The sequence below is a fragment of the Paralichthys olivaceus genome, chromosome 17 (genome assembly GCF_024713975.1).
Source record: "Paralichthys olivaceus isolate ysfri-2021 chromosome 17, ASM2471397v2, whole genome shotgun sequence".
Lineage (NCBI taxonomy): Eukaryota > Metazoa > Chordata > Actinopteri > Pleuronectiformes > Paralichthyidae > Paralichthys > Paralichthys olivaceus.
In genome coordinates this window covers 3641736-3666137 of record NC_091109.1, presented here as the reverse complement: position 1 = coordinate 3666137, position 24402 = coordinate 3641736, and the positions used below count along the sequence as shown (strand labels likewise).

General features: G+C 43.2%; 2 protein-coding genes across 3 annotated transcripts in view; both read left to right on the top strand.

Annotated features, from left to right (window-relative positions):
* The window catches only part of map3k22 (mitogen-activated protein kinase kinase kinase 22), a 37916-nt gene extending 20815 nt beyond the window's left edge, over positions 1 to 17101 (top strand). The window contains exons 6-18 of one of the 2 annotated variants that reach the window (XM_069512065.1): positions 1004 to 1103; positions 1388 to 1504; positions 1858 to 1972; positions 3764 to 3897; positions 4784 to 4857; positions 5971 to 6032; positions 8161 to 8232; positions 8818 to 8970; positions 9906 to 10054; positions 10197 to 10328; positions 11331 to 11460; positions 13178 to 13355; positions 13944 to 17101. In XM_069512065.1, the coding sequence (XP_069368166.1) occupies positions 1004 to 1103; positions 1388 to 1504; positions 1858 to 1972; positions 3764 to 3897; positions 4784 to 4857; positions 5971 to 6032; positions 8161 to 8232; positions 8818 to 8970; positions 9906 to 10054; positions 10197 to 10328; positions 11331 to 11460; positions 13178 to 13355; positions 13944 to 14172 (1645 nt within the window). In that variant the 3' untranslated portion in view covers positions 14173 to 17101. Of the gene's footprint in view, positions 1 to 1003; positions 1104 to 1387; positions 1505 to 1857; positions 1973 to 3763; positions 3898 to 4783; positions 4858 to 5970; positions 6033 to 8160; positions 8233 to 8817; positions 8983 to 9905; positions 10055 to 10196; positions 10329 to 11330; positions 11461 to 13177; positions 13356 to 13943 lie in introns of both variants that reach the window. The other variant, XM_020087297.2, reaches the window with a different exon arrangement.
* An 830-nt stretch (positions 17102 to 17931) lies between these two features.
* Positions 17932 to 24357, top strand: cry-dash (cryptochrome DASH). The gene is made up of 14 exons (XM_020087321.2): positions 17932 to 18144; positions 19198 to 19370; positions 19738 to 19831; positions 19928 to 20058; positions 20239 to 20387; positions 20826 to 20914; positions 21030 to 21103; positions 21657 to 21746; positions 21908 to 21987; positions 22073 to 22132; positions 22259 to 22416; positions 22566 to 22685; positions 22853 to 23029; positions 23881 to 24357. Exons 1-14 carry the CDS (start codon positions 18079 to 18081, stop codon positions 23986 to 23988), a joined length of 1569 nt encoding a protein of 522 aa, XP_019942880.2. The 5' UTR covers positions 17932 to 18078; the 3' UTR covers positions 23989 to 24357.
* Positions 24358 to 24402: the final 45 nt, after the last annotated feature.

Here is a 24402-nt window from a genome sequence, read left to right as displayed (position 1 = left end):
TAAGATAGGCAGAGCTTTGGCCTCTGATGAGGAAATGATGGGATAAAAACAAGTCCTTTATCAGGATACTAAAAAGAGATGGTGGGCTGTAGATTCTTCAAAAGCTGAGAGGGAGGAGAAATAGATAAAAAAAGAGGAGAAGAAATTTCAGAGAGAATCTCTCTCTTTGTCCGTTCCTTTATTTTCTCAGGCTGTCTCTTTATTTTCTCTCTCACAGTCTGTAAATATCTCCACGTCTCTGTATCTTTCACTCTGTCACTCTTTGAAAGAGGAGGGAAAGACACACATCCTGCTGCTTTTGCTGCCGCTCCAGATTTTTTCCCCTTTCCTCTCAGGAAGTTTCCCATCTGCCTTTGTGCCGGCTTAGTGGAGAGGCCCAGTGGTGTTGAAACAGTGTCCGATGCACACACTGATTGGGAAGCACACTCATGCATGTAGAGTTTTACAAACACACACGCAAACCATATATACACACACTCGCTGATAAGGTCAGACTCGCACAGACAGACGAAGTGTGTATACTCAGTCGTACACGTAGGCATAAAGTTGATAAGACGTTTATATACATCAGAGGGGTTCACTCTGCTGCGCTCTGTTTTCATTTTGTCTTGGTTGCTCAGCTCACTCCTCTCCTTGACCCACTTGACCTGTCCATTTTTACTCTTGTTACCATGGAAACACTGACATAAAATGGCGTGCAAAGATATTTCTTAGATGTTCATTCAACTTAAAGTTATTTGAAAGAGATAATGGGCTGCAGAAAACCACAAACTGTACAAAAAAGGAAGAAACCTTGCTTCTCTTCTTTTTCCTTCTGGTCTATTTTGCGCTGCATTGAGCTTTTTGATAATAAGTGAACTGTGATGTTTTGGGGCCAGTCAGCTGCTCATTTGGTCAAACTCACCTTGAGCTGAACCACTGAGTCTGTGTTTACGAAAGCAGCAGCTCAACGTGACATATTCTACTGTCGACCTCTGACCCGCTGCTGTTCTCTGACCCGCAGAATCATCCCTTTCCAGAGGCCGCTGAAGATCAAGGAGCTGCTGCAGAAAGTGACAGAGGCCTTTGGCCAGCAGATGGACATGTTCTTCATGGAAAAAGAGGTAAAACAATAACTAGTGGAGATCGTTGGCTTCTGTTATGAATCTGACTTGAATTGCACAAGTCGCTAATACGTTATCCAGGTTCCATTGCAACACGTGTGTACATTGTTTTGCCTGTTGAGTTTTCCCATCTGAATGACTGCAGCTAGATAAATGAGACTTTCGCATGATAACAACACAAACATCCACAGTACGTCACGCGTGCACTTATGCATTTGCATGCCGTCACTATGGAACAATAGGGAAAGAAAGGTCATGTGCTGTATGTTTTCTTGTCCTTTCAGTTGCTGCTGCCCCTGAAGACCCAGGAAGATCTGGATCAGGCAGTGCTGTCGTTGAGCTTCAGCGCAGGGATCAACGGGCTGCTCAGAATACTGCTCAAGACTCCCAAGAACAACCATGTGAGTCCCTGAAATCATGCACTGAATGAATCATTTACTGAGCAGCATTAAAACTGAAACATACGATGTCATGCTGGCGTGTTGAGGTCAAGTTTTTGAGCTCTGTCATTGTGTGAATGGTTTCCATAACAACCAAAAGAAACAGCTGAAACTCACTTTCGACACACTTTACTCAGCTGTATGAAGTAATTGTCTTTTTTTAAAATTGTGTAACCTATGAGTTGGTCACTTAGAGGAAACAAACATCCTCTACTGACATCATGATGTAAATAGACAATGATGTTATGTCCTTGCTTCCTTTTCTTATCCACTCTTCCACCTTCTCCTACTTCCTATCTGGTTTTCCTCTCTAGTACCTACAAGTGAACAGCAGGGACAACCAGAGTGAGATGAGATCATCACGGTCGCTGGGAGATTTGAAGGGCTCCCTGCTCAAGGGGTCGGAGAGGGTGCGCAAACACTCGACGGGTGAGCCGCCGCGCAGAAACACACACTGAGATCCACTCCGATCAGAAGAGCTGTTTGACGTAATTTCTACAAAACCACATTTTTGTATGAAACAGGGTACAAGGAAAGAGAAGTAAGGCAGCAGAGTAAAATAGCAAAGCAGAATCCTGCTGATGTCAAGGTTCCTTGTTCTACTGATTAAGCCTCAGGGGTGGCCTGTCGGTGTCAATTTACAACACAGAGTGATGCCATTGTCATAGGAATGTTAATGGCAGGATGAGGGGCACGCTTCGTCCGAACAGAAAAATGCAAATTGGAGGTGAAAGTGACAACTTCATCAGACAGAGAGATGACGGGTCAAAGCAAGGACAAGTTTCTCCTCTCATACCAAGCAGCTCTCGGCCTGAATCATCATCACATCATCATCCACCTCGATTAGTTTGAACTTTGATATTATTCTCATAACTGTCCCCTCAGAATAAAGATGCAGCGACCAGTTAGCTTAGCATAAAGATTGTAAACAGAGGAAACTGCTGGCTAGGAATAGCTCCAGAAAATGTCTGGAGCAACAGACATTTCTCCCATACAGCCCCTCCGGATAATTCCTGGAGGTCATGTCAGAAAGCAGCATCACGCATTGTTAATAATAAGAAAAACTGATTAATAAAAATAGCGAGTTGGGATTTTAGCGTAGGTTTATGTTACTAGCTGTTGTTCTTGCAGCTTCACGTTTAACCTCCGGATCTGAGAGTGGTTTCAATCTTCTCATTTAACTCCTGCAAGAAAATGTCACACTATTCCTTTAAGACAGATAAAGGTCCTTCTCTTGTCTTGTTACGCTTCACGGCCGGACAACAGTGGCACTCTCCTGGCTTGTTTGGTAACACAGCATGAAGGTTTATTTCGCTCTGTGAGATGCTCAGCTCTCCCTGGTCGCCCAGGTCTGCATGTTTCCGCTCCCCTTGTATCAGGTCTACCCAGAAAGGTCAATGTTTCAGTCATACATCAACCTCACGACATAGGCAGAAACGATCGGCTTCTACGTCGCATTTGCATTTTCGCACTGGCAGCCAAAAACACTTTATGATCGCTGTCGGCGCCAATCTTTCTCACAAAGCTCCATTAACATCAGTGCTGTCACCATCGCAACTCGTATAAATTGTATAGAGTTACCCGCCCGCTGTCACTTTCCCCCTCGCCAGCCTGTGAGTCGGGGAAGAAGGGAGCGTGGTGGCAGATGAAAGGTGACAGGAGAGTGGTCACAGTGGATGGTTGAGTGAAGATGTGATGTGTGCCCGGGTACCTCAATGACGTATAGCAGCAGGAGGGGAGGAGAGGATGGAGGGAGGGGAACGGGCAGAAAAAACTAATCTGGGAAGAAACAGGGAGTTTTGGCTTTTATTCAAAATACTATTTACTCCGATATTTGGACTGCTCCTACACGTCTCAGCGCCCTGTCCTCGTATCCCTGCCAGTGCCCTCGATGACAGTTAGACTTTCAGCAGGTCTTCTTACTGTGTCAAGGACGAGCGCTCAGTCTCCGTTACAGCTCAGCCGAGGGAGCGTTTGTCAAAGTAATTGAGGTTAGAGGTGGCGACAGTGTGGTTTAGTAAGTCATCTTTTGTACTGCAATCCTTGTACCCATGAATAACAGCGTGGCACCATTTTCTCTCCTCTTCCCCTTTGTTTTCATCTCATCATCATCATCTCTTCATCCTCTTTTCATCATTTCTCCTTATATTTCTCCTCAAACTCACTGCTTCCTGTTCTTCCTTTCCCTGTCTCTCTCTTTTAAATCTGTCACCTTCCCAGGCTCCCTCCACACAGGTCGGACGTCCCCGCCACCGGGCAGCGTCCCCGAGGAGCAGCAGCAGATCGCCCGCCAGGGCTCTTACACCAGCATCCACAGTGAAGGGGAGTTCATCCCCGAGACCCTGGACCAGAATGTAAGAGCCTTAAAAAGAAAAAGCCTCAATATTAAACCAAGCTCTGGATAAACACTCCTCTCTGCTCGGTGTGGTTTAATATAAAATTCTTTTTTAAATCTTCATTTAATCAATGGTCTTGTATACTGAACTTAAACTTATTAACAACCCACACTGGGGGTCTCTATAAATGTGCGATATCTTCAGCCCCAGCTGCTGCACAGTAATGACTTTTCTGATTTTCCTCTGAAAACAGAGTTTTGAATTCTTTTGTCTGCTCGACTCATTTGGAGGAAAACTGCTCCGCTCTGCTCTGCAGTGACTTTATTTACATCTGACTTGTCCATTAGTTTTAAATGTGGCATCTCCAGAGAGTCGTGCTTGTCATGGCCACTCACCAAAGAGCAAAAACAGATAGTCATTTATTTTCAGACTTTTTGGCCTGAGTGAGTCTCCTTTGTTAAACTGTATTGAGGCATTTTAAAGGAGAAGTTGAGAGTTGTTTTCTATCATATGTTGAAGTGTATTACACATTGCACACTGTATATAAAGATTGACGCAATCCCCAAATCCCTACTGAGCAGACTCCAAATGCACAAGATGGCGGTGTTAGTATGTGGCATATTTTAGCTTAATTTCTGGATATTTGGTAGAGGTGGCGATGCGTATTCCATCTTTTATCACAGTCTGTGTCACAGCACAACAAATGGTAAAATGTAATCCTCCAAAACCATGAATCTAAAAAAAGTGTATATGACTGTCCATGATGTACATGACTAATGTCCTTCCACAAAGTTATATCACACAGTAGTTCAACACACTAATCTACCTGCACTGCTTTATAATCTGCCCCATGTGATTGCATGCTCTCTGACACTTTATCCCTGTGTGTTATTACATCTGTCAGATGCTGGATCCCTTTGGGAGCACAGACAATACACTGTCAAACAGCTGTCAATCAATAGACCAGGCACTGGACAGGTGAGTCACCATGCAGCGGGTGTGTGTGTGTGTGCGTGCGTGCTTGTGTGTGTGTGTGTGTGTGTGTGTGTGTGTGTGTGTGTGTGTGTGTGTGTGTGTGTGTGTGTGTGTGTGTGTGTGTGTGTGTGTGTGTGTGTGTGATTGAGCGTGTGTGTGTGTTGTTGTCCTTGTTTGTGTGGTTTTATATTTTTTGAATTACACAGTCATACTGGCATTAGTTGCAGAGATATTGGACTTGGTTTGGTGCCTGTTCACACTTTAAAAATGTGGTCAGTGTGTATGTTGCACACACACACACACACACACACACACACACACACACACACACACACACACACAGAAGCAACCCGAGGGTCTCAGTGAAGCTTGTAAATGGTGTTAAAGGCCAGCAGAGCTGCATGACCCTGCCTTGGCTGCCTTTGTGGAAAAGGAATCAGGTCACTTTGCTGTTGCCATAGCGACAAAACTCTTATCTGGACGCCTGGATTCCTGCGTTATCATGAGAAAGAGAGAGAGAGGGAGGGAGAGAGAGAGAGAGAAGCTGAGACTGATTGGGAGATGTGAAAGAGAGAGCAGGAAGATGTTTGATAGAGGCAGAATAAAAAATGGTGAAAGAGTGAGAGTGAAGTGGAAGAGTGAAAAGACGGAATATGAATCAAAAGGAAAAGAAAAGTGAGCGAGGTTGAGAGAGAGAGAGAGAGAAGGACGGAAGCAGCTCTACCTGCACGAGGCTTATCTGGGCTCCAGGCTGCAGAACAATGGCAGGAAACAAGTGCATGGAACTTTTCCCTGCGAGCGGGCATGCGTGCCCCTTATCCAGGGTCTCGTGGCCCTACGCCGCCCTGTGGTCCACAGAGACGTCAGTCTCTGGTCGGGTCGTCGGGGCAGGGCTGACCACAGACAGCCAGGGTGAGTGGGAAGTTGCGGTGGGGGGGTTAGATGTACATCGACACATTCGGTCATAAAATTAAAGCTTCGCTGCAGGTTCAGCAATTCAGCACCACATACCTCACTTTCACTTTCCCATTGTTGTTGCAGCGAGTTTTTCAACTTTCAGCTTATCTTTATCTAATTCAGTAACCCCCCCCCCCCTTTGTTCCCTTTTCATTTCAGCCCTCCTTTCTCACAGAACAACCGTGACAATAATTACCTAAACCTCAACTACGAATACAAAGGTAAGAAAAGAGAAATCCACAGCACTTCTCAACATTAAATCCTCACTGTTGTGTTAGTTCTCATCTCAAATACAATGAGAAGATAAAGGGAGGTGTAAAGAACTTGATTGTTTTCAGGAAAATGTTTGTCTGTTCTGCATTTTTCTATTCTGTGGTGATGAAAGTCAACAATCAGTTCCACAGAAATAGAAGTGAAGCTCTGTTCCTGTAGCTCATCATGTAAAATGTTTTTCCACTGAAAGATTACTAATGAGGAGGGAGAAGTTGGTTTGTATACTTAAAGATAAAATATGTAACATAATATATCATGTGTAAGTACAAACTTAAAATCTTACTGTCTGAATTTTCACTCATTATCTCATAATAAAGTTTCCCATAATTTTGACTTACCACAAGTACTATTATACTGCATATCATATCATGTGTTTTCTTCTTTTTCTTTTTGGTAGTGTTGGGCGTAAAAGTAAAGTACCAGGGTGATAGTAAACATTAAAACACTCAATAAGTTTCCGTGTCTTGGGGGGAGATTGCATTGTACAATTATTCACTGACTTCGCTGCATAACGTGAATAAGACTTTAATACATTACCTCATCCGTGAACATGATTTGTGCCTGAGTTGTGCCAAGTACATTGTAACGGATAATCGAAAACAGCTCCCATGATCCCATGCTGCTTCACAACGTCATCAGACTAGGTCTTTTGTTATTGTTTTGATTGAGAGACTCTTAGGGGCAACGTTACACATTGTACGTTTAAAATAAGGATACTCGAAGATATATAATGTATTACTGGTGGTATTTTTTTACATCTGATGAGGAAATAAGATGAGTGTAATAGTATCATAACTTTTCCTGCTGTATCTTCCACTCTTTCTCTTCTTTATCGCCTTTTCCATCTTCTTTTTCGTCTTTTGTGTCTCCCACCCTTGCTCTCCTTCCTCTTCATCTGGTTGCCTCTCTTTTATCATGATAACCCCCCCTCGCTCTCTCTCTCTCACTCTCTTCATCCCCTCGTCTCTTGATGACCCCCTACCGGTCTATTCCTCATCCCTGGGGTCCCTGTTTGTCCCTTTTTTCCTTCAGAACCCAGATCAAATAGAGCAGGATGGCAGATAATGCCACACTAATCCTGGTGAACAGTGGAGCTGCAGCAGCTCTCCCAATCTGCTCTTCCTCTTCTTCCTCGTGCTGTAAATTAAAAAAAGGGAGTGCTACACCGACTGGGAGTATGGGAGCCTGGTGTAGCTGCAGAAGCAGCGGGGCTTGAGGACTCACTTGGGCACGCATGCTTGCACGTGCCTCCACACACACTCTCCCCTCCCTGATGTAGAGCTGTGTGGCCCTTACTGCTGAGGGCTACAGTATTTGTTTACCATTCCCTATGAGTAGATTTTTCCTCTCCACCCCGCACTGCCAAACACAAAAAATAACTCCCGTCTCCATGGGATACGGCCACAAAAACAGCACGAGGGGAGGCAGTCATCTCACTAAACAGCTGTTTTCAATTGCAAGTGGCTCCACTGCTCTCCATTCAGTGTGTGTGTGTGTGTGTGTGTGTGTGTGTGTGTGTGTGTGTGTGTGTGTGTGTGTGTGTGTGTGTGTGTGTGTGTGTGTGTGTGTGTGTGTGTGTGTGTGTGTGTGTGTGTGTGTGTGTGTGTGTGGGAGAGAGTGTCAGCCCTGGCCTACGTCAGCAGTGCTCCCCACCTGCCTTTACTTACTGCTCCACTGGGTTGAGAGCTGAGGCTAAGCTCGTGCACATGAGCTGTTTTCGGTGTCTCTCTGGGCTGCAGTGAGGCGATACAACCGCTCTGTTCGGCGTGTGAAAAAACGGTCTTCCCTCCCGCCGCCTCTGAACCCGACTTTGATTTGACATGCTGAGATGAGCCAAAGCAATGCAGTGTCTGCCACATGTGATAAGTTCACGAAAATATGAACTTCTGTCATAGCACTCGTCAAAACGTTGGTGCATGCGTCTCAATCCTGCATTATTGAATCTGTAAAACAACACACGGCTGTAAACTGAGAAGTTCTGTGACTGCAAACTGAGGAAATCCAGTTGTGATGTGAGCTGCTCAGTCTTCGCTCGCTTCCCTAACCGACAGCTCTGCCTCACTGCTCCCTCTCCAGGTCGCCACGGGAAAGGGGGGACTTTCCCTCGCCAGTTCCAGTTGCCAAATCGCAGCAAGGATTACGGAGACCGTAAGAAACAACAACAACACTACTGTTACACAGATTAAACAGATTTGTTACTATGGTTCAACACAGGACAACACAGACAACACACACCACCAGCAGATTCCTCCATCTGGTCAGATTTTCTTAACCTCACAAACATAGTAGAGGATTTTATTCTTCTCAGTGCCTCCTCTTCACATTCTACTTCATTCTTCTTCCAGATTATTTTTTGATATTGTTGACCCCTTTGACTTTTTTTTTATGAGGTACACAAAGTGCTGGCTTGCTGTTCTAGGCAGCTGCTTGTAATTGCTTACTCAGAGGCTAACCTTGGCTAGCAATGATTTACGTTTCCCTGTGGTGAACCCAAACTTGTATAAAAACACAGCGCCCTGCTTCCTGTCTGAGGGGAAGTGGGACGGAGTGGCGAGAGGCACTCTCGCTCTAGCTGGCCCTGAGTCTTGGCCGAGAGCTCAGTAAATGCACAGCACCTGTAACAAGTAACTGTGAGAAAACTGAAAACAAATCACAGAAACAACAAAAGATGCAGTGGCCAGTGCTTGTAAAGTCATTAATGTGTCTCCTCTTTTTGTATGTGTGTGTTTTCAGGTCGCAGGACGCTTCCCCGGAGCTTCATGCCACAAGAGAACCTGTTTCAGCTGGTTCCCTCCAGTCGCACACGCAGTTATAATGGAGACAGTACGCTGCAGTACAGCGACCTGCGCTCGCTGGGCCGCACCTCTGACAAGAGCTGCCAGATTGGTACGGCCAAGTGTGAGTAGAGTAATCCTTTGAAATAGAGGGACAGAGAAGGGGCGGGAAGAGAATTTAATACACACAAACACCCCAGGGACATAAAGAATAAAAGAAGTGGAGGAAAGTAGATGCACCACAAAATACAAAACCAGTCAGACATGGAATAAGGAAGATTGATCAGTGAAAACGTGCGGTGAGATGTGTTATTTAAACAAGTCAAACATTTTAATGTCTGAGTTTTTAATGTTTTATGTCAGAGTGGGTCAAACAGAACAAGATTTTCCAGTAAACACTCTGTCAAACATGTTTTAGTTGTTTAGTCGACGGCCGTTAGAGGAAGCAGAAATAACGCTCAGACGCACTGTACATGGTACCAGATAGAATCCCCCTCTTATCGTCCAGAATGAGCTGCGTCACAGACACACTCATCACATCTGTCCTCCTCCAGTGTACGGGTTAGAAACTTTCTCTGTTGTGAAAAGAAAGCTCAGCTCCGCAGTCTGCGGTCGACGTGTCAGTTCAGTGTCCTTCTCACCCACACACGACCGAACCGTCTAACCCGGCGGCCACAAAGAGCCTGTTAATACCAAGACAAAGTCTCTGAGTCTGGGCCTGTGAAGATGAGAGTTGCTGAGATGATCATTTCTGGGGTTTTACATCTTCTCCCGACTGAGCGTGGTTTGACTCATATATCTGGGGTTTCCCCCTCTGAGAGAGGGTCTGCGGTGGGCATAATTTAACGCCCCTGCAGTGGATTTGACGTCTGGTCTCGGTGAAGTTACTGTGCGAGCTACAATCGGGGTCTTGTGGTGGATTTGGACGCCTGCTTTAGACTTAATGTTTGCTCAGATCAGTATATCACAGTGGATCTGGCTGCTCTGTGAGAGCTTAGCAAGAAAAAGAATGGTGGATTTTCATCATGTGGTGTTTTGTGTCTGCAGCACCACGGGCACCAGTCAACTGGCGACAAGGTAAGTTGCTGGGCCGCGGGGCGTTCGGGGAGGTCTACCTCTGCTATGACGCCGACGCGGGACACGAGCTCGCCGCCAAGCAGGTGCCGTTTGATCCGGACTGTCAAGAAACCAGCAAGGTGAGAGGGAACTGCTCACATCTGGAAGAAGTGGCGCTTTGCTTGTATTTTAGAGCGTAAGGGGGTAATGGGTTAAAAATTAAAGTTCAAGTCTGAATTTCTCGATTCAAACACTTGCTCCTGTGTCTCTTCTTCTCTGCAGGAGGTGAATGCTCTGGAGTGTGAGATTCAGCTGCTGAAGAATCTGCGTCATGAGCGGATTGTTCAGTACTACGGTTGTCTTCGGGACCTGGAGCAGAAAAAACTCACCATATTTGTTGAGTTTATGCCTGGGGTGCGTATTCTGCATTTGAATATATTAAAGTCACATAGTCGTGCTGAAAGTTGGATGGAGCTGCAATAATGAATAAAAGTCGATGAATGTCCCGTATTTTTTTGTAGTTCTTTTGGCTGTGGAGACATTTTAAGACAAACCTCAAATCAAACCCATACCAGCCACATCTGCTCAAAACCAATTCTGAAATGTCACCAGCTGTCAACAAACACCTCAGTGGTTGATGTCAGCAGAACAGCTCAGTTTATGAGATCATTTTCTCGCTAAATGAGCGCCTTAATGAGCTGCTGTCGCCTGTGGACCCGCAGCCTGTTTTTAATATTTACTAGGCTGTATTTTTTTTCTGAGTGGCATTGAGTGTCTTAGTCACACATTGTCTGGAAATTTGAAATGTTTATGTTTTCACTACAGTGCTGGCAGAAGCGAGAGGGGAGGTGACAAAGCCAAGAGTTTGTGTGTGCGAGCGCTCGGCTCCGCTGCACCGCTGCGGCCGGCCGATAACACTTTAGAGGCCTGAGGGAGAGGAGGTGTGGAAGGAGGGGGGGGGCAAGCAGAGATGTTGAGGTGTCTTGTTGACAGCTGAAACTGAAGAGGGGTTTTTTTTTCATTTTTGCTGTTCAAGTCCAAAAGTGCGTCACAGGTGTTACTGGATCAGGTCGTTTTCCTCGCGAGGACATGAAAACAGGAAATTAAAAGGAAATGCAGGACGTTGAAGGTGTTTGGACTAAGAATCGAGCAAGTTTCTTTCAGCACGTTGTGTGTTTATATTCATGGTGTTTGTACTTAAAACTTGGCTCAGAGGCTTCTTTTCCCCAGTGAAACAAAATAAATCTGCCTCAGCTGGAACAACCACATTTTCCTTAAAATCACACCAGAACCGTTTCGCTCACAGAGCTCAAAAACAGACAATACAACCAATGTTAATATAATAAAAGCTTTTCTCAACCTTCCTGAGTCTCTCACTGACTTTCTGTTTCTCTCTCTGTATTTCTGTTTCCCCAGGGCTCAATAAAGGACCAACTTAAAGCCTATGGGGCACTGACGGAGAAGGTGACGAGGAGATACACCAGACAGATCCTCCAAGGAGTCTCCTACCTGCACAGCAACATGATTGTACACAGAGACATTAAAGGTGAGTGAAACAACCCGAAGGACGTTAGAGAACACACCTCCTGATTCTTATTTTGGTCTGCATCCTGGGCCACATATAAAGGCCCGCCTACTCTGCTGACGTCCTCTGAACCACTGGTGTCACGATGAATCACATATTTTTACACTTCTCAGTGACCATACGCTGATTTGTTTGTGGTCACCGCCATAATATGAGTAGATCTGCAGCTCATTGATAATCTCAGCCTGTCCAGACTCCACTCACTCCCTTTCTATATATCCCTCTCTGACACAGGCACACCCAAATATTGTTATCAACATCTTCATTTAGTGTTCGTGAACACAAATGACGTACATGATTATTTACATATAGATCAGGGAATTGAGATCTGATCACCAGCGGTGACATGAGACACATTCAGGACGGATTTTAATGTCGATAGCAGACAGACTTAACGTTGTCCACATGTGAATGGATCTCTCAGGGTGGATGTTAATAGCAGGTCTGGACGGGGCCTTCTTTGGATTTGTAACCAGCACACACACCCACACAACAGACAATGAGACATCTTGATGCTTCATGTTGCAACGACCGGATCTGAGAAAACTACAGGTTAATTTTACTCTCCGTGACATTTCCTCATTTGGGTTTTCATCATCTACAGTCAGTCTGGAAAAAAAAGTGCTATTTTGAACTCCCCTTTGAGATATTTTAGGCTTCATGCTGGTGAAATCAGCCGATCTAAAAATGTTCATCAGCGGATGGAAAGGCTTTAGTCTGGGAGTCACCGCTTCGTTCAGCCACGGCCAACGGGAGGGAAATATACTGACTGGTGGGGAAAAAGTACAGCAGGTCTCACAGGACAGAGCTGGCCTCTATGGGACTATACGTGGGTGGGATCATCTTTCACTTACAAATGCTCTTCTTGTAGTTTTGTTGCGTGCTCATCTCACCTCACAAGAGCTGCTCTGTAAGGAGTAAAAGAACTGTCAGCATATGTGGTTTGAGCTTGGCATCCCAGCCACGACATTAGACTCTAAAGTTTCTAAATGCAACGTTCCCGAGTGCCAAAAAAAACCTTACATGTAGTTCACATGATTTATTAGAGAGTCTCCCATTCTCACAACAAATGATCAGGCAGTGGAAACATGTGATTGAAGAAGTGAAGAGTGGAGGATTGCAGCTTTCCATTTTTATCTGGATCTCCTCTCTACACCCCTCTGTCCTGCACTGGGTGTAGAGTGAGAGTGGTGGACATTAGTCACTGATCAAACAGCGTCTGCAGGAAATGGGAAAGACGCTGTTACATGTTGGAAAACCACTGAGGAAGGAGGCAGAAGAAAGTTGGGGCTTGATCAGTGCAGAGTAAACTGTTTATTCAGCGTTTTATTTACTAATTGGTGTAAATCAGAGGGAAAAGTGAAAGAAAGATAAACTTCAGTGTTTGGAGAGTTGAGTCAGTGAAGTGTTTACATGAAGTTTGCTAAAAGGTGTAATTTAGCATTTTTTAAAATTAGTCTCCCAGAGTTCCGTAACCCCACACTTGTCAAACCATAGGAAAAGTTTACTTTCCTCTGTCTGTCAGTTAAAGTGCTGGCACAGGCACTTTATAACCACACCGTAATGGCCAACTACATTTATAGAACCTCCGAACTGTCAGGGTAACCCTAAAAGGATATTGACGGCACTCGAGAGACTCTTCAATAACTCTGAGCGGAACTTTGTGTCGTACCACCAGGTGCTAACATCCTGAGAGACTCCTCGGGGAATGTGAAGCTGGGAGACTTTGGAGCCAGCAAACGCATCCAGACCATCTGCATGTCTGGTACAGGGATCAAGTCCGTCACTGGCACCCCCTACTGGATGAGCCCGGAAGTCATCAACGGGGAGGGGTATGGCCGGAAAGCTGATGTATGGTAAGGAATGGAACTGTGACGAGGCCCAAAGGGGACGTTAGACTGTTGAGGCACAAAAGTACACAGTAAAAGTATTTCTACAGTTGGGTGGCAAAGCGATAAACGCAGTGGGAACAGTTGGGAGGTTTTAATGTCAGCAAATCACTTTAAACATGTCAATACTGGGCAGAGGTGAATAAATCAACATGAACTACAGTAAAATAATGTGTAAATGCAATAGAAATAGCATATAATGTTAATTCCAGCTGTGTTAAAGAAGTGTGGATTGTTGGCACTTTATTGGAATGCCACATCTATAAAGGGACACATGAATATGCATGTGTAATATATGTATTTATAAAGATACGGTTCTTTATGGCAATTTTTACAAAGAACGTTGTATCCTAAATGTAGAACAAATTCTGTGCAAATACATTTTAAATACATTTGCATATTTGCAGCAGAGTACTACAAATATCTTATTATATAAATAGATATAAACAATTAAACTACATGTAAACTTATATTTCATGGCAGTATGATTATATTGTACACTAACAGATGTTGTGACATTTAACTGACTCTGCTGGGTGGTTTTTATGTTTATAGGAGTGTTGCCTGCACGGTTGTGGAAATGCTGACCCAGAAACCTCCTTGGGCTGAGTATGAGGCCATGGCAGCCATTTTTAAGATCGCCACCCAGCCTACGAAACCCGTGCTTCCTGATGGCGTGTCGGACGCCTGCAGGGACTACCTGCGGCAGGTGTTTGTGGAGGAGAAGTGGCGGCCCACTGCAGATGTCCTGCTCAGCCACCCGTTCGTCCAGGGCTGCTTCTGAGGCCTGCGGACCCCCCTCCCCTCCCCTGCCTGCGAGGCCTCCGTGGCCCCAGTGCCTCCCCTCCTCTCCAGGCCCGGCCCGCCCCGTCCCCAGGGCGCCCCCTCCCACCCTGTCACCAGGCTCCAGGGCTCTGCACCACTCCAACTTCCTGCCCTGTCGTCTATCACCAGTGTCTGCCTTGTCGGGACCCCTGCATTTCTCACCAACTAGCTCAACCAGGATTATTCACAGAGAGGCCAGGTTGACTGCTGTCAGACCTCCAGAGTCCTCCGAGGCATCGCAGCGAGTTCCCTCAGGACAGGACTGACAAGAAAGCACTTAGCAGTCCCACGAACTGCAGAGACTGCTGTCCTTTATCAAGAGCAGGAAAAGTGACCTGAGTTAGAGAGAGAGGCGATGTCTCACATATTCTGAGTCTTCACACTCTACTGCTGCAGAACAGTGTCTTGGATCGGCCAGGCACGTAATCGTGATTTACTGGTGACACTGATCTCATCTGATAGTACTGTAAGTTACTCACCAGTCTTACGTTAGCTGTGAGTGAAACCAAGATGGTAAAACTATTTTTATATGACACATACAAAGTCATCTTAGCAGAAGAGTTTTCTATTCTATGTGGGTGGACGCCTAAAAACAAATATAAACGTATTTTCGTCAACGCCTTACAATAAGAGTTTGTAAGTAAGAATGTCTTTTTTAACATCTTAGAGGTTCACATCACAATATTTTCATAGCACTCACAGCCCCACGTAGAAGGACAGTCAACGTTGCACTTTTGATATCATGCATTGAGACGTTTCCAACATGCAAGATAATCAACCGAGGACTTATTTTTCTATTTGATGGATTTTCATATAACTTAGTAAAAAAAAAGTTGTGTAGTTTGTTCTGATGTAAAAAAAAAAAAAGAAAAAAAAGAAGAAAGAACCAAACTTTTGTATTAGTGTGCAATGTCTGTTAAGCAATACCAACACTCCTGTTCTGGAGTCTGTGACATCCATTCCGGCGTCCCCTGCAGCGAGCCTTGTTCCATTCAGACGTGGCCAAAGAAACGTTGCAGAGACAGAAGCTGTCCGTGAACATGAGTCTGAGTTAATGTACAGTGTTAGTCACGACGGATCGTTCTGTCACCTCAGAGCCCTATAGCCTTTTTCTATGTTATGGCAGCTTTGTGCAAATTAGACTGCACAGACCAAATCAGACGCATCGACATCACATTGTGTTTCTATAAAAGAAAAAAGATCATGAAATCAGCATGAAGGAAGCTTCTCATTTACAGTTTTATTTTTTTTACTTTCGTAGTGTCGATATGAATCCAGTCACCTCCATGCCTTTACTTTGCTTGTCACGTTATATAAATGAGTCAATTAATGACCATATGACAGCACACCTTGCTATAGAGCCGCTCAGACCTGGTAACAACATCTGTCCTGACAGATCCGGTCACAGCGCTAAGTTCTGTTCACATGTGGTATTAAAATGTGTCTGCACGTGTCTCCTGTGATCGGAGTACACTTCCCCGCTCTATATGCAAATAATCACACACTTCCTTTCTGTTCATGAAGACCAAATTATGTTGTTCTTACCCGTTTGAGTTTACAGACGTGAACTATGACAATGTCTGTGCTTTTTTGTCCGTGCTGGTGTGAGCGAGAGCAGAGAGAGAAAGGGGACAAAGCAAAGTCAGGAGGGACGAAGTGAATCAATGAGCTGCGCACAGAAATACTATGAAGAAAGAGTTTAACTATTTGAAAACAGTATTGATCATTCAAGAGGTTATGTTCTCATCAGCATTTGTTCGATTTTTATTTAGCAGCATTACATAAAATCTACTGGATGGATTAACACAAAACTTGGTGGATAAATGTGGTATGGATCACAAAAGGAGCCTTTAGAGGTTGGTGCAGATCCAGGATTTTTTCGGACACTTTGTATGACAATGCAAGAAGTTTTTTTTTCGACATCTTCACCAATTTCCCAGGAAATACTTCATGGATCAGGATGAAAACATTAGCGGAGTGATATCTATGAGTGTGTGAAAGTTGGTGCAGCTTGGTTGAATTTAAGAAAACTGTTGGGCTATGATGAAGATATGTGAGGTCATGAGGGCTATGCTAGTTCATCGTGAAACTGTGACGGGTCCGAGGACGTCAGCTGAGTAGGCGCCGGCCGCACTTCGTATGTGGCCCAGGACCACACAGCAAAAAGACCACATGCATCCCAGACCACCTCTGTATGTGGTCAGAGTGATAGGATCCGCATTAAGGATGCATTATGTAGCATTTACTACTTGTGATCAGATGGCTCAGGATGGACGTTAATACCAGGTCTGAACGGTGTCACGCCATCTGAGATGAAGCATAATGTAAGTGGGGTTGGACAGACAGGGCTAAATGCTGTATTCCTTAAAGTGGAGATGAGATGAAACCAACCGGGGGGGCTTGCTGTAATAACAGTGGCACTTAAAAAAGAAAAATCAAATCTTTTTTTATTTTACCTTTGCCAGTGCCTTATCTGAATCTGCTTGTAAACACAAATGTTCACTGCCAAAGCGGGAAGCTTCTTAATAAGACGAGCAGTCGTTCAGTAGAGAGCACACACAAGACTTGCTGAAGTTCTTTTATATGGAGAAAAAAAAAAAGATTATACTGTAAATACATATTGTTCTGCACTTTTGTATGAAATTTTCTTTTACATTATATACAAATCTATTTGATGAAATAACTACGTTATACAGTAGATTGTACTGTGATTTAGACAGGAGGATGTATGATTGTCGCTTTGAGAGCTGGTCGGCAGTATGACGAGGCTGGGAGGCTTTTGATTGGGACAGTCTGTTTTGTCTTAATGACAAAGCCTTGAAACATGAAATGTATCATGTCATTGATCTTTTGTACATTTAACTTAATAAATCAAAGGTCTAAGACTATTTCCTGTGTGGTTTTATTCAGTCATCCTGTGATAAAATGTCACTTCACGTTTTTGAAAAGTGATATTACTCATTATTACCTCCACCTACCAGGTTGTGTTTTCACGTCTATCCATTTGTTTGTCTGCAGGATTACGCAAAACCCACTGAATGGAACTAGCATTGCAAGTTTGGTACAGGTCTTCTACTATTAATAAATATGGTCAAATGTAAAAGAAAGAAAATTAAGGCAATCAAATTTTAAGAATTAGTAATACGAGCTCAAATTGATGGACTTTGTTTTTACTCCATATGGAAAACAATTAATTGATCGGACAAGGAGCCCAACAGAATCAATCACCACATGTGACTGCAGAGGGCGCTGTTGCATAGCAAAAGTCACATAGTGTTGCTTTAAAACTGGATTTCTTCATATTTCTCCTCACAAAAGAAAACTAAATACTTTGAGCTTTTACTTAAATGAGCTCAGCTAAACTGACTAATATCACACTTGGTCCTCTCTTTGGGGTCCATTACAGATTCATAATAGACTAACGTACTAAATAAGAGCATACACATTTTACTTTTACTTTTTGATTGAATTGATGGCACTGGTCTTTATTGGTCAGCTACTAATAAAAGAAAGAACTGAAGTAGTTGTATCCAAAATAGTGTTTTTTTCTATATGATCCTAAACATTTTAGAAAATATCAATAAAAGCTCAAGTATAAAAAGAAAGAATTTGAAATTGAAATATATATATATAAGAAGATGTAAACAGCATGTAACACGATTTAAAATCATAAACAACACCATGTGAGTGTATTTACACTCAGCTCACAGCTGTTTGAAAACCACGTTACAAAACCCGACGTTTTGTAACAGCGGCTCTGTGAGGGAGCCACACACACACACACACACACACAGAGGAGGACTCGACCCTGTGACACGAGCAGCCTCGTCCGTGTTTCCTGAACAACCAGAACAACAGTGAGGTGATGATGTCTGTGTCCCGCACCATCATCTGTCTGCTGAGGAACGACCTGAGGCTCCACGACAACGAGGTGAAAGAGTGAATCTGTTGAGAGTCTGTTCACGTGTTCATCATGTCCGACGTCATTTAAACTCATTTAATAATAATAACATCAAGTATTTGACTGCTGAGTGAATGAAGCTGCTGGAGATGAGTCTCAACTTGCTCTGTTTCCATCGTTTCAACATTTAAAGCGTGTTTTATAGGAAATGTGCTGTTTTGCTTTTAGCCATTTTGTTTTGTTCGCAGCAACCACAATGAGGCATCCGGTTCAGCTCTTTGGGAATAAAAGCCTCCATTTCGAACGTAAATCACCAGAATATTTAAATGTATCTTTAAAAAACACAATAAGTTTGTTGTTTTGTCCTCCATTTTAAATTTAGTCCCAAACAGGTTTGTAAAAAGTCACCAGATCTTCTCTGAGCCGTAATGGTGACTTCAACATGCACGACTTCCGGAACCTTTTTTCAGAATAAACTACGTAATACTTTCATTACATTGTGGTAACTTGACAACCTCAACACTGTCCTTATGTAATATATTTATTTTCTTGATTATTTTATTTATTCATTCATTTACTCTTGTATGTATTTGTGTATTTGTTTGGGAGTTGAACAGCTTGGGGGTTGTCCATTAGGTTATTGTATTCCTTTTTAAATATATTTCAAATACTACTTCTTGTGAGATCCCTTGTACATTGTACTCTTATCTATAAAGTTTTGACACTAGGAATACTCCAAATAAAGTAGTATCAGAGGAAAATGCATTTCCTGTAGGGCTGGGCAACAAAACGATATAGATTATTATTGCGTTTTATTTGTCTTCATTAGCAATATAACAAACGTGTACAGTGAGGAGTTTGAATTTGTAATATGTGTTGCTGGTCATCAAGTTTTTTTCATTCTCTGCCCATAAGTTTAAACCCTCACTCCGGAGCAAAAAAATCAGTCTTTCAATTTAAAACGATAACATGACATTTATCGTGTTAACAATAGTTTTTGGGTGATGGGAACATTTGCAGCATCTTATATCTGAAGTATAAAAACTGGTTTGTTTTGTGTTTTCTGTCTCTTTGATCATGCAGCTTTTCCACTGGGCTCAAAGAAATGCAGAGCACATTGTCCCGCTCTACTGCTTCGACCCCAGACACTATGTGGGAACGTACAACTACAACCTACCGAAGACCGGACCTTTCCGGCTGCGCTTCTTACTGGAGAGCATCAGAGACCTTAGAAACACGCTGCTCAATAAGGGCAGGTAATTAAACATCCACTGACTGAAAGCCTCAGTTCAAATCTGTCCTATTGAAACAACTTGATGTGTTTAAAAATGGGATTAAAATGATTCATAATGGTACACACACTGAGTGTATAGACTTCCTCTGCTGTCTCCGATTTTTTGTTGATACAGAAATAACAGAATCAGGATGCACCTGTGCTTATAGGACGTTATGTTTAAAATAAAATTGGCTACTGCACAATGTGTTCCAATCTGCACAATTTTTTCCGGGCAATGTAGGGGTAGCTCTCTACCCAGGATGCAGCTTGCCTGGCATGGTGTGAAATGGGACTTACATGTATTTGTGTGTCTGTGTGTTTATTTCAATTTTTTCCCACACAAACAGCAACCTGGTAGTGAGAAGGGGGAAACCAGAAGATGTGGTTGCCGAGCTCATCAAGCAGCTGGGCTCTGTCAGCACTGTGGTTTTCCACGAAGAGGTATTTGAACACGTCTTTCACTTATTGACATTGATAATCACAACTTTATTTCACGTCCTGGTGATTCTGACACTGTTTTTCCTTCATTTGCTCCAGGTAACTTCAGAGGAGCTGAACGTGGAGAAGAAGGTGAGGGACGTCTGTGCACAGATGAAGGTCAAAGTTCACACCTGCTGGGGATCCACACTGCACCACAGAGAAGATCTTCCATTTCACCACATGTCAAGGTGAGAGAGGACGCTGCTTGATGAAGTAAAGTTTTTGGCATTTTCTTGAAATGGAGAGGAAATTGAAAAAAGTACAGTTTATAAATGGTTAAACTGTAGCCCCCCAGGTTTATTTTTCCTGGGGACCCCAACGCTCCTGGTGCTGGGGATGTCTATTAACCTTTCCTCCCGGTGTGTTAGGCTGCCTGATGTGTACACCGAGTTCAGGAAGGCAGTGGAGTCTCGGAGTAGAGTGAGGCCTGTGTTTCCAGCCCCAGAGCAGCTGAATCCTCTTCCTCCAGGGCTGGATGAAGGAGCCATACCCACAGCACAGGACCTGCAGCAGACAGGTGAACATCCTAACTTCTTCTTAAGATCAATACAAATAGTTGGATTCATAGTGTAATCCTTGCAGTTTCTCTTTGTGTCTTCATTTACAGTGAAATTGCTGAAATGATCAAACCAGCTCTAAGTCGTATACATTTTCTTTATGTGCTTATTAAATAGATTTTTGTGCAAATGTCTTAACATGCTGCTGGAAATAAATAAATAAAATACATTCTTCAATTTATACCTCTATTAAGTAAATCCATACTGCAATTTTCTAGATTCAATAGGAAAACTGCTGAGGACAAATTTCCTCATTAAGTCCTGGCGAGTGGACTCCCTCGATTTCTTCGTACATGATTAAGCTTTTATGATCCTGTGTGTCTTAATGTACGCAAGGGAGCATTTAACATGAATGAAGCAATCTGATACTGAAATGGTGTTCCATCTTATTCCTATAGAGCCTCTGACTGATCCTCGCTCAGCCTTCCCCTGTAGTGGTGGTGAGAGTCAGGCTCTGGCCAGACTCAAACACTATTTCTGGGACACTGTAAGTACAACATCAGTTAAAAATGGACAATTGTTCATAAAAAAAACCCTCCAATGCTACAGTATTATCTAGTGGATAGCTGAAGTAAATACAGTTGTTGTTGCCTGTTTTGTAGGATGCAGTTGCAACCTATAAGGAGACTCGTAACGGCTTGATCGGTGTGGACTACTCAACTAAATTTGCTCCTTGGTGAGTGTTTCATTTCCTCTTCTGCTCAATGCTGACCAGGGTCAAACATTCTGTGCAAGTAATTCTTTTTAACAGCAGGCAATTTGTACATTTTTACCAGAGGGGGTGGTCGCCCACAACCGCTCTTACACACTTCCAACACCAGCCAACACCTTTGTTGCAGTGTACAAAATGATACATCAACGGTTTTTCATCAGACTTGGGAGGGTATCTCCAGATGATTAACCACTGGAGCTGCTGGGTGGGGGTGTGGGGGGCCTGTGTAGAGAACTGTTTGCTTGTTGGTTGTTGAGTTCTGTCCCTCTGTTCTTTTTGCTGCCGGTAATTACTGTGCCTCTGATCAGGTCTCTGCTGTGCATTAACTACAGGATCATCACCTCCTTACATAGATTCTCTACCTGCACATGCAGCACACTCTCTCTTGGAGATGGGGGATGGCCCAGAAGGGATGACATATAGGGGATGGCACCCCCCCATCCCTGTACAAAGTGCCTGCTGCTTGTTAATATACAATAAACTGCATTTCTAATGGTGCTCCTCTGGTATTCTGCAGGCTGGCGATAGGTTGCATTTCACCCAGGTATATTTATCACCAGATCAAGCAGTATGAGAGGGAGCGGACAGCCAATCAGAGCACATACTGGTGAGTCTGGAGGACGACAAGACTTCGAAACAATTAAAATAACTCCACTGAAAATCTATGTTCAGGTGCTGTCTCTGCAGTAATATGTCAACATTAGTTTGCAATTTGGAAATAAAATCTTTGCTGCTGAGTCATAACTTGTCTTCACTGCTGCCTTACAGGGTGATTTTTGAGCTTTTGTGGAGGGATTACTTCAAGTTTGTGGGCGTAAAGTACGGAAACAGACTGTTTCAGGTCAAAGGTAACGTTAGCTCAAGTTTTCCGCCTGTTTTCTGAACGCGCAATCAATGAATGTAAAGCTGACGATCAGTGTTATTTTACCTCAGGACTTCAAGAGAAATCTGTGCCGTGGAAAAAAGACATGAAGCTTTTCAATGCGTGGAAAGGTTTGTACTGTGTTTCCCCTCATCTTTGTTCATAAACTAATGATAATTAAAACATTCAGTTGGTTTTAGAAATGTCAAGTGTATGAATAGTACTGTTTGTTGAAGTAACTGATTTGATTTTCACAGAGGGACACACAGGAGTGCCCTTCGTGGATGCCAACATGAGGGAGTTGGCCATGACAGGTTTCATGTCCAACAGGGGGCGACAAAATGTTGCCAGCTTCCTCACAAAGGATCTGGGTCTGGACTGGAGGATGGGAGCCGAGTGGTTTGAATATCTTCTGGTAAGAAGTGCAGTCCAGGTTTTAAGTGAAGATGTATATTTATTCATAATCTCTTATTTAGTTTGATTGTTTTTATGTTGTGAGACATTTCAGTCCTTTTGTTTTTGTGTATAAATATGGGCTTCATCATTTAAAAATGTCCTTTATAGATTGACCATGACGTCTGCAGTAACTATGGCAACTGGCTGTACAGTGCTGGTATTGGAAATGATCCCAGAGAGAACAGGAAGTTTAACATGATCAAACAAGGCCTCGACTATGACAATAATGTAAGTTTCAGAAGAATCATTATATGTTTATTTCAATTTTCTTTAAATACTTTTGACATTGTTTGCATTACAACACAAAATGTCCGAGATTGGGCTCAGGTGTCTGTGATCAAAACCACCACCATTTCAACATTTCTTAACTGTTGCTCTGCTTGCGTCTGCCTCAGGGGGACTACGTCCGGCAGTGGATTCCAGAGTTGCAGGAGATCAGGGGATCTGACGTGCACATGCCCTGGACCCTCAGCCCTGCTGCACTGTCACATGCTCACGTGTCCCTCAATGAGACCTACCCCTCTCCCATCGTCATGGCGCCTGAATGGAACAGACACGTTAACAAGAAATCGGTGGGTGTTCGGGGAAAAGGAAGTAGATTGTGTGATTGCATGCTGTTGCGGCTGAAGCTATTTTTACTGGTCCAGTGTGTTAGATTTAGGTGAAAGGGAACTATTGCAGAAGTTTAATGTAGAATAATCCTCATGATGTTTTCACTAGTTCCTTTCATCTAAATGTTCTGAATTGTAGTTTTCTTGACCCCAGAAAAGGCGCTTTATATTTACATCAAGGGGACCCTCTCTATAGAGACCGACATGTCAGTAACCCACACTGGACAAACTAAACACCTTTTGAGTTTTTATGACAACTGAAGCTACCACAGTTTCTTTTTCATGATAGGAGGTTGGGTGAGGGGTATTCAGCTGCAACTTGCAATATCAACACTAGATATCACAAAAGTCTACACACTGTACCTTTAAGTACATTTACTCAAATGCATTAAGTACAAACTTAAGTCCAAACAGGTCAAATTATCCAGTATTTCACAACAAAGCAAATATTAGAGAAAACCCCAGATAGCTTAAATACAAACTTGTGTTTAAGAACTTTGTTTTTTTTATCTTCCCTCCCTCATTAATTATCCCACAACCCGTCTGATTTATCTTGACCCAAACCACTTGATAGGGAGCTGTTAGACAAACTGTATATATCAGCTGCAACAGTAAAATGCTGTATCCACTGATGCAGATATATCAGAGCTCTAATGTTGAACTAAATCACATCACATCAGCAATACTTTTTTTAAATGTTAGATCAAAAATATTTTGCTGATAATACCATTTTTATTTATTCTACTTATATATTTTGTCTCTATCGTCATTTGAAGCTTCACAATAAGGTCAAATGTTTTTGTTTTTCCCAGAGTGCCACAGGGCCTTCACCCAGAGGAAAGAGAGGCCAGTCTCACACCCCCAAACAGCATCGGGACAGAGGCATAGATTTCTATTTCTCCAGAAGCAAGAACCTGTGATGAGCCACAGAGTGAACACTACTGAACACATGGATGCTGCTCGAGAGGTGGAAGTCCCATTGGTGCAAACCTGGACTGTTGTGGAGGGACATTATTAGGGGTTCAGGAAATGAATGTTTCCTTATATATTTGAATAACTGAACTTGGCTGGTTTATATTTATGTTTTTATTTCTTCACAAAAATGTGACTGTTCGCAGTTTCCTTCACTGTGGTTTTATTTTGACGCAGTGGATCAGATAAAATGATCCGTGTTGTGTTCTCATACAGATTCTTTTCTTATGCCTGTTCCTACGCATAATTGTTTGTTTTTCAGACACACACGTTACTTTGTGTTGCTTTTTAAAGATGAATAAAACATGTAAACATGAGTTTGTCATGTGGTTTTGTTTTGCAAGGTAGTTAAAAAAAAACCT

What these genes read in the sequence shown, in the direction of transcription:
- cry-dash (XM_020087321.2), top strand. Translation starts at nt 18,079, where the DNA reads ATGATGTCTGTGTCCCGCACCATCATCTGTCTGCTGAGGAACGACCTG. An exon ending in ACAGGACCTGCAGCAGACAG is followed by an intron (nt 20,388 to 20,825) that starts GTGAACATCCTA and finishes TTATTCCTATAG; the next exon opens with AGCCTCTGACTGATCCTCGC. An exon ending in AACACTATTTCTGGGACACT is followed by an intron (nt 20,915 to 21,029) that starts GTAAGTACAACA and finishes CCTGTTTTGTAG; the next exon opens with GATGCAGTTGCAACCTATAA.